The sequence below is a fragment of the Arachis hypogaea genome, chromosome 6 (genome assembly GCF_003086295.3).
Source record: "Arachis hypogaea cultivar Tifrunner chromosome 6, arahy.Tifrunner.gnm2.J5K5, whole genome shotgun sequence".
NCBI classification, from domain to species: Eukaryota; Viridiplantae; Streptophyta; class Magnoliopsida; order Fabales; family Fabaceae; genus Arachis; species Arachis hypogaea.
In genome coordinates, this window is record NC_092041.1 from 10,754,443 (window position 1) to 10,770,856 (window position 16,414).

General features: G+C 38.9%; 2 protein-coding genes across 3 annotated transcripts; one reads left to right on the top strand and one right to left on the bottom strand.

Moving 5' to 3' along the window:
• Positions 1-6,116: 6,116 nt before the first annotated feature.
• LOC112695970 (triacylglycerol lipase SDP1) lies at positions 6,117-10,761 on the bottom strand. Its single transcript, XM_025748519.3, has 3 exons — positions 8,020-10,761; positions 7,520-7,663; positions 6,117-7,292 (listed from the first exon to the last, which is right to left on the bottom strand). The coding sequence occupies exons 1-3, from the start codon at positions 9,436-9,438 to the stop codon at positions 6,399-6,401; spliced, it is 2,457 nt and encodes an 818-aa protein (XP_025604304.1). The 5' UTR covers positions 9,439-10,761; the 3' UTR covers positions 6,117-6,398.
• On the top strand, positions 10,515-15,818 carry LOC112695969 (uncharacterized). 2 transcript variants are annotated; one of them, XM_029287440.2, is made up of 5 exons: positions 10,515-11,111; positions 11,215-11,532; positions 11,738-13,541; positions 13,624-15,014; positions 15,495-15,818. In XM_029287440.2, the coding sequence occupies exons 2-4, from the start codon at positions 11,224-11,226 to the stop codon at positions 14,946-14,948; spliced, it is 3,438 nt and encodes a 1,145-aa protein (XP_029143273.1). In that variant the 5' UTR covers positions 10,515-11,111; positions 11,215-11,223; the 3' UTR covers positions 14,949-15,014; positions 15,495-15,818. The 2 variants fall into 2 exon arrangements, with proteins under 2 accessions (XP_029143273.1, XP_029143274.1); XM_029287441.2 differs by having other exon boundaries at positions 10,776-11,111; positions 13,624-15,333.
• The last annotated feature ends 596 nt before the right edge of the window (positions 15,819-16,414 follow it).

Sequence of the window (16,414 nt, forward strand, 5' to 3'; positions counted from 1 at the left end):
ACCAATTCTTGTTGGGGCATCATTTTTTATTTTGGTGTGACAAGTACATTTACGTTAAATGTACTTAAGTATTTAATATCACACGTCTTTTTAACAAACAATGATTGGATTTTTAATTTTTATAAATAAAATAAATATAAAATTTACCGAAATAAATATTTTTACGAATATTTACTATTTTAAATAATTCTATCATATCTCGTTTAGAGTGTGAACGAAATTATTTTTCACGTAACGAGATATGGTAAGTATGACTGGGACGTATATATCTCGTATACACTGTAAATGAGATACATGAAAACGTCATCTCATTTATATTGTAAACGATATATATATATATATATATATATATATATATATATATATGACTTTATTCAGTATCTATAAAAGGATGTGTAACCTTTGATATTTTTCACACACATTTTATATCCTTTCTTTATCTCGTTTCTCTCAAAAACAAAGCTGAATGGTCAGTAACAACCTATTCATAGTTGTGGAGCTTTATCCGAATTGTCGTATGAGAAATGGCGACAACGGGATGACATTTGAGTGTCAGGATCCGATATTGTTTCGTACTCAGCATGTGGAGACGTTGTCGGATTTGAAGAGTTTGATATTGAGCAAGTTTGGGGGGACACAAGCGAGGAAAATCGAAAGTGTGGCGTATAGGTTGCTGGCACCCATGGAAAATGGAGTCTTCCGGTTTCGGCTATTTCGACTTCACGGGGACGAGCATGTGCGATTGATGTTCGACATTCACGGGAGGATCATGTGTGAACAGGTAATGGAGCTGTCCGCCGAGGTGGGCCACAGTGGTAGTGGGAGTTCCGCAAAGGACACGTATGTGCAAGATGACCGACCTCTCGCACCACCGCCCATTCATGTCACGATTCCGGAGAATGAGGCAGAGGAGAGTGAGGAGGAGTCGGACGAGGAATACGTGGTGGATAGTGGAGACAGTAAGTCCTCCGATGGTGGTGATAAGGATGAGTTTGTGCCGGAGACACCTGCAGGGGCTGTGCCGCGCCATGTGCTGCCTCCACCTCACCCGATTTTGGCACTATCGGCTGTGCCAAGTCACTATCACAGTCTAGATCCAGACGCCATGTATGAGAGGATCCCAGTTTCTGACACCTGTGGAGTGGATTACAACTTAGATGACGGTGTGGAATTTCGGATCGGACATAGGTTCAAAAGCCGAGAGGCGGTGCTTCAAGGTGTGAAGAACTACAGTATTCGCAGGAGTACTGAGTACCAGGTGATCGAGTCCGACCAGTTAAAGTACCATGTGCAATATCGTGAAGCCGACAGTGGGTGTCAATGGAGCCTCCGTGTGGCCCTTCGTCAAAATTTTGGATACTGGTAAGTTCAAGTTTAATTGTGAATTTGAGTAGTTTTGTATGATATGTTATTTTGGTTAGACATGTTGTGTAAGAATATATTTTGTTGTTGTGACTAAGGAGGTTCGGAGATTTGGTGGGCCACACTGCTGTCTGACATCCACCATGTCTCAAGACTATCGTCAGTTAGATAGCAGTCTCATCTGCAGAGAGATATTGCTTATGATTCAGTCCAACCTATCTGTCAGTATCCCGATCTTGCAAGATGCGGTCCACGCAAGCTATCACTTCAAACCCTCATACAGAAAGGTGTGGATGGCGAAGCAGAAGGTCATTGCACGGATCTACGATGATTAGGAAGAGTCGTACAATAAGGTGTCGAAACTACTTCAGACATTGCAGAGCTGTTTCCCCGACACCATATGTGACCTACGCGTCAAACCGTACTACGAAGGTCACCTCATGGTGCGCGACTGCTGCATGTTCGACAAAGTATTTTGGGCTTTCTCGTCATGTGTCGAGGCCTTCAAGCATTGCAAGCCATTTGTCTCTGTAGACGACACACATCTGTATGGCAAGTACGGTGGAGTGTTGCTTATAGCGGTGGTGCAAGACGGGAACAGCAACATACTGCCAATTGCTTTTGCCATTGTTGAGTCTGAGAGCACCGAGTCATGGTCATTCTTTCTTACTAATTTGAGGCGCCACGTCACCCCACAAGACGACTTGCTAGTTATATTGGACAGATCTTAGGCCATCAAGGTCGCCCTTGGAGCTGATGATAGTGGGTGGCATCCCCTTAGGGCCTTCCATACTTACTGTATCAGACATATGGCTGCAAATTTCACGAGCCAGTTCAAGTCAGTCGAGGGCAAGCGATACCTCATAAACGCTGCTTACAGTCCAAGTCAAGCCGGGTTTGAGTGGTACATTGATGCATTGAGGGGCGTCTCCCCGATGATGGCGGACTGAGCTGGTCGCTTCAGAAAGGAGATCTGGCTTCAGCATTGTGATAGTGGTCGGAGGTTTGGACACATGACCACCAATTTGTTCGAGTGCATCAATGCTGTGTTGAAGCGGACACGCTACTTGCTCATTTTGGCCATCGTACGTATCATGTACGAAAGACTGCAGAAGTTGTTTGTTACGAAGGGTAGTAAAGCACAGAGCCAGTTGGCGGCTGGAAACCGCTTCTCACAAAGACTCTTAGCGGCCATTGAGAAGAATATAGAAGGTATTTCAAAGATGCGTGTGACCCATTGCGATAGGCGGGCCTTCATGTTTGTCATGGAGGAACTAGAGCCGTTCGAGGGGTGGTGTCAGGGCTCCTTTCAGGTTCGGCTAACGGAGAGCACATGTGATTGCGGTTTGTTCCAATCTCTCCACTATTCGTACCGGCAGGCACTTGCTGGGTGCGCCGCCTCTAGCGTTGAGTGGGCCCCGATAGATGTCTAACCCGACAAGCCCCACGCTACCAGTCATAGTACTCCAGGGTCGGCCTCGTGTCAAACGTGTGCTGCACAGTGATACGTCGACCGGGCTCAAACCTCTGGTGCCATATATCGTACCGCTCTTTCAGCTTGAGTGGCCACCATACATCCTCACCTCAACCAGTAGTAGTCAGGTACTTGTCAATGAAGATGGTGTGTTAGATACTTCCTTAAGTCATAATAACTGAAATCTTTTAACGGATAAGTAAATAGAAATATAGCATCAATCTCACCTATCAAGATTTACCGGGGTGCCTGGTACCTTCTGCTCTCCATTGAACTGCCGTTTCACCCGATCAACGTGTTGAAAACGAACGATATTGAAGCACAATAGGGGGACCACTGACAACCATGTCCCCCACTCCTCCTCCTCACGAAACCATGGCGGACACAAAGCCTACAGGGTGGGATCATCGTAGACTCTCCATGCAAACTGAAGAAAGAAAGTTTTCAGTGTAACACAAATACAATTATTAGACAAAAACTTTCGAATTATCCATATAACAATCATACTAAAGCATACGATTTCTATCTAATTATCCAAAATAAAAAACATGCGTATTTTACAACTAACCTCGTCGAAATGTAGCTGGTCAAGGGAAACCCTCCAATGTAGGACCCTGTCCTCATGCTGATTCCTGCTCTACTGCGGCAATCCAACCAACCTAACACATTGAAGGAGAGCATATACGGTTCATTGAGTAACATACCAAAAGTTTTGACAAAGTTATTTAACTCAAATACATAAAAAGACATTTCTCACCTCGCAGCCAACGGATACTGGTAAACGCCTTTATCTAGTGGACACCACTAGAGGAATCTCTGATATATCCATGACATCAACAACGGAAAGCAGCCAGCGATGTCCGCGACGCCCCGCTGAGTTGCCAAAGATAGGGACTGATACGTCCAGGCCAGCACAGCGGAGCCCCACGAAAACGATCTACACTCCGTAAAGTCCTGGAGCAGCGGTAGCCAACGAAGGTGCACCAGATTGCTGGACTTGTCGGTCATTAGATACCCTTCGATCAGTAACATGATATAACACCTGGCGTACTGTCAGAGGGTCTCGGGATCGTCAGTCTGGGGCATCTGGCGAACATAATCCCGTAGCCACACAAGCTTCAGCGTGAACTACTCCTTCCTCTGAGCCGCCTGCTGTTCTGCCACGGGAGGCCTGGCACCGAGGAGTTGCTCCACCAACGCCCACGTCTCCGTATGGTACCACCTACCAAAGTCACAGAGGCACCCGCCAACGGGGTTACCGTGTGCGCGTAGTCCCAGGTGGTACGCCACGTTCTGCAGGGTGATAGTGACCTCACCCCACGGGAGATGAAACGTGTGCATCTCTGGATGCGATCGCTTCACCAGTGTCGAAATCAGGGAGTTGTCAAAAGTAGAATCCCTGGGTGGCACGGTGTCTCCAAATCCGGCCACGGTCAAATACGGGGCGATGGCGTCCGGTGGAGGTAAAGTATAGCTCACTCGTGCCAGGCCAGTAGGAGGCGAGGCCTCTGATTAATGACAAACAAAAATAATATTTAAATTATATACAATCAATTATAACTTATAAAATTTTTTTAACATTTAAAAAATTTAATTTTACCTTTGATAATATTTATCTCCCAAAAGTCTCAAGATTAATTATTTTTATTATTACTTTTATTACAAATTAAATAACATAATACAACTAAATAAAGTCCTAAAATTCTTATAAAATAAAAATAGTGTTATACTATAATGGCATTACATTTATAAACACAAACAACATAGCACGGGAATAACAGAGTTTCAAACTGATAACATTTATGTCATACGAACCTAGTACGGATAGAATTCTAAATTAAGCCTACAAACCTAACTTCTAACTCATATATCAACGTTCTAGATATACATGACTACCCTAACAATGCCAAAATCATTAAATTTAATAACTATAACAAAACTAACTTCGAAGTCGACCGCCCCGACATAATGTGTCGTCTCATTTAGCCTGTTTATATCCCAGTCATTTCCCACTTGGCGCGCCATCACCGCTCGGGCCAAAGGTATAGTTAGAAAGGGTTAAAAGAGAGGAGAAAGATGTCGAGAAAGTGAAACTGGGCCCGAAAGTCAGCTGTAAACGACTTCTATATATAGGGGCGTACGGGCCATATCTCGTTTACAATGTAAATGAGATATACACGTGTCACGCTTATGTGTCATATTTCGTTTACAGTGTAAACAAAATACGTACAATGATTGATTTATTTCGGTAATTTCTTTAAAAATTATTTATTTTGATAAATATTACATTTATTTTATTTATAAAAATAAAAAATCCAACAATGATTGATTTCACTAAAACGTATTAGGACTCTAACAACTCCGAATCATGCAATCATTCATTCTTTGTAACTCACAACCATAAACAAAGAAAGAAAAAAATTGTATCTTACTACATATATACTAAAAAATGAACTATTAAATCAACTAAGTATTTAAAATACGGGTTAAAATATAAGATACATATTAAAATTAAATTAATAAATACATAGTAACTAATTTTTTATATTCACATAACAGTTTTAAAATTATATATACATATATATGAGGGAAAAATAAACACAGATTGTTAGATATAGCGGCATGATTGAAGGGATTACATTAACATTGTATTTGTCCAAAACTAATCTTGTTGCAAGTGTTATAAAGGTTTACAGCTAATCTTGTTAGAGTCTACTATAAATGGTTTTTGGTTTAAGTATCCTTTTCTTTAATAGTTTCCTCATATTTGAAAATAGTTTCTCCAATTGATTTTAATGGTTCAAGTAGAGTAAGCTGCACCTTTCAAGTGAAACAAGTGGTTGGGCTTACTTTTGTAGCCCTACCCAATTGTTTTTTCAACTTGTTGCATTAAGGTTTAATAAAAACAAATTAAATGATTAATACCAAATAAATAAATGACAATCAATTTGGATTGGTTAAATGGTTGGTCGAATGGTTAGCTCACTTGTCCATTTAAACAAGTATCGACAGATGCATGCGACAAACTTTTAAATGAACTTCAGATCCATAATGGATTAAGCCCCTTGACCTATCCCCTTGACCTATCGAATTAGGAAATACGGAGGGCAACCAAAAAATTAAATGGCAGTTTAATATGGTCAAGTTGTTGGCTATTATTATCATATTATTGAGAAATGTCACATATCCAACTGTTCCAATATCCTACATTCAAATTAGAAAATAACATTATTCATGTAAAATACTAAAAACTGATTGAATTTCAAATCATCATCAGAAGTAGGAAAAAGTTAAAGTTTCAATGCATTCTGGGATTAGAATGTACAATATATCTCTTTCTTTTCTTACTTACATTTATGAGTAAAGCAAATTGAAAGCTATATTCCCTTCAAAATCAGAAACATAATTTACATAAATAAATAATGCAACCCAAGATTGGATTTCCTAGTTTCTACTACTTACAAGGTGGAATAAAATGGACCTAAAAATTAAAGACTAAGTGGAAAAGAATTGATCTCTAACTGTAAATAAAGCTGTGATCCATGGAAACATAATTTTATGTCTAAGTTAGGGACCTAGCTGCCAAAGGATCATCATCTCCACTTTCAGAAGATGAGCTTGCAGCATCCATATCCTTTTCTGGAGACTCAATTTGGACACTCTCAGCAGCTTCATTGCTGTAATTTTCAAAATCATGACACCGATTTGAATGTGTTAACTCTTCTTTCTTGACAATATTGAACACAAACCCATTATGTATCCTTTCAGGCTGCAAAAGGTCACCTTCATTTACCACTATGCTAGAACCGTTAACAAACCTATTACCGATTTGTTCCTTCTGATCGGATTCTGCGCTATCAAAGCTACAATCTGGTGGTGTGTTTCTAGGACTGTGATATTGGAAATCATGAGGGTTAGAATGAGCCATCAGGCCTTTATTTTGCTCTGAATCAGCATCCAGGCTGCGGAGAAAGTCGACGAACTTATTCGCAGAAGTAGTTCTCATCAAAGGGCCTCCAGATCTGGTCCATGTATTCAAATCAACACTTTCAGAATCACTGTCATTTCCATCATGTGCGCCACGGTGGGTCTTCCAGTTTTTACCATTGCCTCCATTGGAACAACTAACACCTTGATGCACTGGGGAAGCAGCATCTGTAAGGTCTTCAAGGGAACCTGTTGAATTCTCTCGTGCAATGCAATTCCATGAAGGGATTCTTCTTGAAGCATTGAATCTGTTGTTGCTGGATAAACCGTGAGAAGCAGAAGCAGCAGCTCTCTGTGCGCTTCTTTTGAGTCTTCTCATATGATTCAGAACTGCAACACATTCATCCAGAGCAAGCTCGATTCCACAGTTTGCTTTTATGGCTGAAAGCTTCTCCCAGGTGCATCTTCTCCCTTGGTTGGCTGCCTTCTGAAGCTCCGCATACGAAGGGTTCTGTATGATTTTTGAGTACTGGAGTAGGACACAGGTAAAATAATATAAGATAAATATCAGGACACTTCTCAAAATATAAGAATGTATCTATGTACAATAAAATTTCAACAAGTTTTGCAATAAAGACTTGATGTTAACCATTAGCTCTTTTTCTTTGAGTTAAAATATAACCGAAGTTACTTCGATCACTCAAATTAAAATACATAGCTGATAATATGAACTATGAAGATTCCATAAACACATACCTGAGCAAGAGTTGCAGGCATAACAACAGTAACATCGCCTTCCCAGTCTTGAGCAAACAACTTGGCAAGTCCACCTAATGGAAAGCCAAGTTCAAGTATTTGATTGCACCTGTGTTTCACTTCCAACTCCGCAAGATGAGCAAGCTGAAAATTGAAAAAAAATGTTAAAAATGCTAAAATCATTGTCTTAAGAATATATTATAGATGCAATAATTAATATGTATGACGATGCCTTAGAATTTAGAAATTATGAATGACAGCTGTCAAGGGATACAATTGTTTCATTAATCAGTCCGGGAAAGTAAACACAAATTTATTATAGTGTGAATTTAAGAATCCTCTGCTTAAGGGATGAAAATTTTGATACAGATGAGATACTATTAATATTTCAGAAACAAGCGTATGCAATGACAATAAATATAAACATTCACATGAACAAATCATGAATTGTGCTTGTAGTACAATAGTCAATAGTAAGCTGTAAGTCCATGAATATGTACCTTAGCAGCGAAATTGCCTCCATAATTTCTCACAAATTCTTTCAACCTTAGCAAGGGTGCAATATGAGGATTAGCCTGACTGACTATAAAGTGATTGACATTGAACAGCTCTTTCAACTGAATCATTGGTAAATCAACCTCCAAGCTACCATCTCTCCATCGGCGCGCTGAAGTGGATCCCTCCTCAGGACCCAAATTGAAAGGAGGATGGTAAGGAACAATCTCACCACTTCTATCCTTTGCCATCAATTCCTGAGCCTCAAAAAGGCCAGGAAAAGCACAAGAAGCAGTGACTGCACTCCATATGACAACGTGCGGCGAAGTCAAGTAGTTAAGACATCTTGGTGGTTCATGCTTCCTCGGGGAGCAAACTGTAATCCCAAGAATTCTACCTGTCATGTCATAAGCCTCTTGAAATGTAAGATTGCTTGTCAGATGCCTCAACATTATTTGCAATTGTCTGATCTCATGAAGAGCGCCAAATGTTGTAACCCTCTTGACAACTGTGAAAATCCCACCCATTTGGTCGAAAAACTTCAACGCATGCCACGAATCCTCAAAGAAGCTTTGAAGTTCAGGCCAAGACCTAGTGGCAACAACAGCACACATTATGGATCCCACACTAGAACCAGCAATTATCCTAGGCAATAGTTTATGTTCTACAAGTGTTTGTACAACACCCACATGGAATGCTCCAAGAGAAGCACCCCCACTTAACAACAAAGCCGTCCTCCCAAAAGCGTGTCTAGTTTCGTGCATGAACGCAAGCTTTTCTTCCAATGAGAGCTCCTCTGAATCAGAGTCACATACCATTCTGAGCTGAGTTGATACTTCATCAATGTACTCCTTGATTAAGGCAGGCACATGAAGCCTACCCTTGTGGAGCTCGGGGTTACACATATTACCTAGATTCCTAATAAGATCAGCACGCATACAAAATATTATGTCTCTGAGAGACCCCTCTTGCCGGCGGTGGCGCAGCTCTTGGAGCTTGTTCCTCACCAATTCCACATCATAAAGATCGGATTCATTCATCTTTTGAGTCGCTTTATCGAGCATCTTAGCTGCATGAGCCCACTCCTCATAAGTCAAGGCAGATCTCATCATATTCCTCCAGAACTTCCTCCTATACACTAGTTCAGCACTTGCCCTTACATTAGTATATCGTTTCAACAAGAAAGCAAGTATTGTCATCATTGTTAATATCCCCTGAGGGTTTCTTGGATGAAACCATGACAAAATGGGTGCAAAAAATCCCTTAAACCTAAAAATTAGATGCAACAATACATGAACTATTCGGTGCCTCAATTCTGACATAGACTTGCAGAAAAGAACCCTATAAGCAACCGTCCTACCAAGTATGCCGGAAGGGCCAATTCGAAAACGGTCAACTCGAGCCTCATTACTAATATGATCCATTCAAATCGCAAACTATAAAATCCCTAGGGTTTAGATTAAATTAAACAAATGAATAATTAACAACAAGAGAATTTAACAAACGAAAGGTTGAAGTTCTAAGTTTAGCCACCGACAGAGCTCATAAAATTCCCAAATAAACCCTAATTAGTAACAACCAAATTGACAGAACATTAAATACAACAAGATTACAGTATTGCAGCTGAAAATCTTTGTTGTTTCTTGTAACTACAAGGAGAAACCCAAGAAGTGTGGTATAGTATAGAAGCTGAAGAAAAGATGAAAGCTTTAATGAAGCTGAGAAACGAAACGGTGGATTTGAGAAGATATAAAGTTGGGGGAGTCAAAGAAAGCAACGAAGTTGGGGGAAGAAGAGTCAAGGATGAGATTAGATAAAAAGATTCGGATATGGGTCAAGAAGCAGAATCAGAAGCAGAGCCCCAATCACAAAAAAATGAATTGATGACTAGGACACAACACAACACGTAGTCCCATATAGTATGCATGAACGCACCATATCCAATAATAGGAAAATGTTATTTGAACATTCAAATCAACATTTATTTATTTATTTTATTTCACTATTTCTAGACTTTCTTAAGGTGTGTGTCATAAAATTTGGTATTAAACAAAAAGTAGTGGGTACTAGAGATAACTGAAAACCTAACCATATCTTTGGGAATTGGGAATTGCAGCTTTGGAACTTTTCGCATAATGCACAAACCTATCCAATCCCACAAGCATTTGGTTCCATACTTCCCAGAGATAAAGGAAGGGGAACAACCAAACGTGGCCGAAAGTGACTCCTCTCATGGGCCTAGAAAAAATTTAGATGGGCTTCTTCAAAAAACGATCCCATTGAGCCCAGATCCATATGATAGTCTTCTTCTCGGTCATCACCTATGACTCACAATACGCGTTATTCTTCATAGCAGCACAACTCACAGTTGTCAGTTGTCACACTCATTGTGCATGCATCAACTCTCACTTTCTCACTCATTAAAGTATCGTCATTAGAATTTAAAATGAATTTAAATATATATCAAAACTTTAAATAGAATTTTTTCCATAAAATGGATGGCATTAACGGATGACTTTTTATTACAAACCATAATAAAAGTTGGTAGTTATCAAAGAAAGGAAGAAAGAATGATGAGTGTCAAGACTTTTTCCACACATATATATACGTAATGAAATCTTTTTCTACCAAACATTAAAATATAGTTTGGAGATCACAATTCGCAAACGAAACGTACAAGCCATGAAATCATGATTGTCATCATCTTTCCAAAATAAATGTAATAATAAATAAAATAAATTTGAGTTGTTGTTATCACGTCGAATTCTATATTTCTATTGAGTATTGACCATAGGCCAGGTCAATTAAACGCAACAGAATCTTCCTTTCTTGCCTACTAGTCAAGCACTCCAATGTCCCCATTTCACTTATTTTTTTTAATTAAAGAAAAAAAAAATCTTTTGACAACTTCAATTCCAATTCCTAGACGTAAATCTCAAGAGCCATAGCTTTTTTTTTCTTTTTATAAGATATATAATTTTTTTTAATTCCTCCATTAATTTTAATATCAAAGTGCAACTAAGAAAACTGGTACACAGCTGTACAACAAAGAACAAAGTACACTACACACACTTCTCTGGAGCATTTTCACGAATAGGTGCCAGACCATTTAATTTTGTTCATTTGTTTTCATTACTCAATCTAGAATTTATTTGTTTTTCCACCAAATTTTTTTTCAATGTGTTGAATGTGTTCTGCAGTTCTGCAGAATGATCAATCTAGAGGTTGAATCTGAAAGTGTGCCTGAAACGGAGGACTCTCTTTCGTTTCAGCATGAAAGCATAGGAAGGTTGGGATCAGTGAAGAAACTGAAGAAAATGAGATCAATAAGGTTTCCCAGATTTTCAAGCATGAGATCAACCAATAGAAGAGGGAAATCCAAGCATGAGAATCTTTCCATTCTCTCATCTTTTGCCACAGAAAGTTCAGAAATGCCAACAACCCCAATTGAGATGTCAGATTCGTCACCTCATTACATGAAGGGTACAAGTAGCTCTCATGCAAAGGAGAGCTTTCAGGTAAAAAGAAAGTTTACTGATTCTTGATAAATTTATAAATTTGTAAAAGCTTGATTTTGGGCAGCTTCAGTGTTTGTGAAAAGGATAAAATGAAAAATATGCATTGCTTCTTGAGTCTTGATTCTTGTGGAACTGTACCTTAATAAGCCATAGATGTAAAGTCCTTCTTGGATCTCTGACATGGATTCTTGATTCTTGCCTGCAGAATACACAAATGCTATTCACAACTGTGAAACTGAAGAGGAGTCTGAGCAGAAAGATATCCGGAAGGAATGATGTGAGGAGGAAACTCAAGTCATCAACATCAATCAAGATTGGAACTCTGAATGGCCAAAAATCAACAAGAAAAGTATCTGAATCCATTTGTGGCAGTGATGATACACAATCTTATGATGGTGGTAACAAACCCCAGAGAGTTCTTACAAGAAGATTGAGCTTGAAGCCTGTGAGGATCCTAGCAAAGATGCCTACTTCCAAATCAAGGAAAGCTTCCATGGACAAAGGCCATCATCACATCTCTCTCTCCACAGAATCAAGCTTGCATAGAGCCACCTGTTCTTCAGCTCTCAAGGATTCCCATTTCTCTGATCACAATGAATTGTCACTTGACGAAAATGGTTCCCAAGAAGTATCAGCAGTCAAGGTTTGTCCATACACTTACTGTTCCCTTCACGGTCGTCGGCACAAGGATTTGCCTCCATTGAAACGCTTTATGTCGATGAGGAGGCGTCAGTTGAAGGCCCAAAGGAGCATGAAAATGGATGGTAGAGCTGCTACCAGGTCAAACAAGCCTGGTAATTCAAGGAAAGTTGCTCAGAAAACCGGAATTATTAACACTGAAAGTGGCATATCTAACATTCAGAATGGGAAAAGGAAGGTAAAGGACTCAAGTATTAGGGCTGTTGACAATGAAGATTCCACATTTGGTGAAGGTGGCAGTTCTATGGGAGAGGATGAAGAAAATAACAACTTTAGGTCTGATGCCTTTGAGAAATCAACATTAGTTGATGTGGTTAAGCCTTCTTCTTTTGATATTGAGATATTGGAGGGAGAAGTAGCCACCAGTGGTGAAGAAAAAGGAGATAATGAAGTAATGCAGGTGTGTTCTTTGCAGAAAGAAGCTAAGCCTGCTTACAGAATACAGGAAGGGAATGATAGATATATGAAAATGTGGCACTTAGTGTATAAGCATGCCATGTTAGGTAACCCAGAGAGGGAAGAAAAGCATCCAAATGATGGGAATGATAAGAAAGGAGAAGGGAAAGGAGCTCACTCATTTGATGTAGTAAACAGCTCTTCCATTCAGGATCAGTGCGAAAGGAACCAGGCTGTGTATGATGAAAATAAGAGTGTGATTGACTTGGTCCAGAAAGCATTTGATGAAATTCTTCTTCCGGAAACAGAAGACCTTGCTTCTGATGATGGTTCTAAGTCTAGAGGCTCCGGCCCCGATGAGGAGCTCTTAGAAAAGAATGAAGATAAAACTGGGGAAGGGAGTGTCTCTGTATCTGAAGAATCTTCCAAAGAAGATACATTGCCGAAAGACGAAAACTTGAGCAGTCAAGCAGAAGAGATAACAGGGCAAGGAATGGGATCCAAACCTGACCAGAAAACACCGAAGAGCTGGAGCAATCTGAAGAAGCTAATCCTGTTGAGAAGGTTTGTGAAGGCACTGGACAAGGTGAGAAAGTTGAAGTTTAGGCGACCGAGACATTTGCCATTAGATTCTGAGTTTGAAGCAGAAAAAGTTTTTCTCAAGCGCCAAACAGCTGAAGAGAAACAAAGTGCTGATGAATGGATGCTTGATTATGCACTTCAGAAGGTCATTTCTAAACTAGAACCAGCTCAAAGGCAAAGAGTTTCACTTCTAGTAGAAGCTTTTGAAACAATTCTTCCATTTCAAGATGCTCAAAATGCCCCATTGTCTTCTGCAACAATTGAGAATCGAGCCAATCCAGTTCGGTCCCTTGATGACTCCTCGAATCACAGCAAGAAAGAAACAGAAAACGGTACAGATTTATGGTTATTCTAATAAGATATGTTGCTTGGAAAAGCATCCATGTTCTCATAATATTATTATTGAATTTGCAGATAATGCTTGTTATAATACAATGCCTGAACTGCACAATTCTGTTGTGCTTAAAGAAAGATGTCTTGAAAATCTTGGGACCAAGGCAGTTGAGACTATTTCTGCATCTGGAACTGTCAAAGAAAAATCAAATGCCACACACAGTATAGCCAGCAGTTATGATAATGGGGAGAAGGCATTAACTGGAAATGATAATATTCATCATGAGGAGGCTCCATTCAGTGGGATACTCAGTGAAGTTCCAGAAGACTCAATACTGGATTCAAACAAAAGAAATCCAACAAGCCAATCTGGCTCACCCCAACGAGATTTTGAAACCAAGATTGATGCCAATACAGAACAATTTTCTAATTCGAAAAGTTTTATACTAAAAGGTCTTGTCAGGACACTTGGAACTAATTTGGTTGGTTCAGGAGAACCTTCAGACCAACTAGGCGAACCAAAAACTGACACAGAAAGAAGGACAGAGAAAGCTAATATCCCTATGCATGAGCAATCTGAAGATCCTAATAATGCTAATGTAGAATCTGAGACTCAGCCAGAGAAGCAGAACTACACAGGACTATGGTACTTGGTGTATAAGCACATGGTATCCGGTTCAGGAGAAAATGATTCCAAGTTAGTAATTGATGGAGCAGATGGGAAAGAATCTGAGTATGAAGGTAGCAGATCAAGAGACACCTCAGTTTCATGTGAAAGTACACCAATGATGAATCAAGGTATGGACATGAAGGATCATGGTCTAGCTGACCAAGAAGTTGAACGCCAACAGCTTGAAGCCATCAAGATGGTAGAAGAAGCAATTGATTCAATCATCCCGGATGATCTTGAACATACACCAGACAGACAATTGATGACTGAAAACACAATTTCAGTCGACGGCTCCAAACAATCCAATGGTGCTGAAAGAGTGTTCAGCAAAGACAACCAAGAGGAACCAAGGATGGCATTTGGAAATACAATAACTGAAAAACGCGAAAAGGAAGATCAAACAGAATCAAAGGAAGGAAACAACCCGGACAGGAAATTACCTAGAAGCTGGAGCAATCTTAAAAAGGTGATCCTGCTTAGGAGATTCATCAAGTCATTGGAAAAAGTGAGAAAATTCAACCCAAGAGGGCCTAAATATCTGCCAATAGAGCTTGATCCAGAAGCAGAAAAGGTTAACTTAAGGCATCTAGACATGGCAGGAAGGAAAGGCACACAAGAATGGATGCTTGATTATGCGCTTAGACAGGTTGTTTCGCAACTAACCCCAGCTCGGAAAAGAAAGGTGGGGCTGCTAGTGGAAGCTTTTGAAACAGTCATGCCAACCATGAAAAACTAAAGCTGGTCAAATAGCATAATAGCTTTGTATGCAAAGTAGATTCAAGCTAATTAAACAAGCTGAAAGGTAGGAAACCACCCTCCCCTGGCAGCAACTTCCAATTTAGTTTAGTTTTTGGCTTTACTTTTTCTTGCTCTTCAAGTATTGCAAAGATTGTCAACTGTGTGAAAAAGAGAGTTTCTATGACATGAGAAAAAGAAATATCAAGCAGGCTCTTCTATATACTCCTATGCTTACCTTAATTACTATGTATGATCATGAATATCAACATTCATGTAATAGTTTATGAGTTTAATTTTGATGTACTGACAACGGAAAACGTTTTACACAGTCGTGCAATTATATCTGTTCTTTTGGATGACCATTCACGCGGTCAATGTGAAAGGTAGTTATTTTGACTGATGTGGCATTATATAATTGGATGTACATGTAAAACTACTTTACACTGACAGTGCATCAAAATTAAATTCATAGTTTATAAGTTGTATATGTATATGCCACTGTATTATTGAGATGTCTAATTGCTGGTTTCCTCTATATTTGCAGGTCAAAAAGAAGATCTATTTGATCATAATCCTCTGGGATGAGTCTGCATATTGTTGGTTTTCCAGAACATTGTGTGAGTAGCACTGTTTGATTGATCCTTTAAATTTTACTTCTTTCCCTTGTTTTCCATCCACGGTGTTAGCACTTAGCAGATGCATGTATCCTATTTAGAGACCTTTGGATTACAAATACCATGGACAATTTCAAATGTATAATAATATATAGATATATACATTTTATTTTAATTTTAATGTATCCTATTTAGCCTGATTTGTGTCATACACATTTATTTATGTTAATAGTGATTATTGTTTTTAATTTTAATTCTCTGTTCACAGTTGGACATTTTATATAGTTATTTTTCGTATTTATATAATGATGTACTACTGAATTACAAAAAATAATAGTAATAATAATTAAAGATGTCAAATGAATAATAAAACTTTACAGATGGCACCTAAAAAATAACTATATATTTGCAATTTTTTATTTTTCTAAAACAAATGGATTCGCTTCGGCCATGACCTTTTACAACGTTCATCCTTGATTTATTCAGTTGTAAAAGAAAAGAAGAATTTTTAAGTTGTTTCTCGAATTAATTTATTAAGTTTACAGATTTAATCTAAAACAAAAACTATATATTTGTTAATATAGTTATGAACAGATAGACATCAAAGCAAATCCAAATGGATTATGAAACTATATATGTTGTGTATATATCTCCTGTGACTAATTTTAACATTGTTTCGTTAATTATTTTAACTTCCATAATTCACAGTTATTGCAACTAGATTATGCAAAATGCTTACATGAAATAACCGTTACATGCTATCAAATTCATATCTAAAATTTCCTAAGCAGATTTAATGAAAAAGACTCCTACATATAAATGCATGACCATGTTCATTGAAATCCAAACC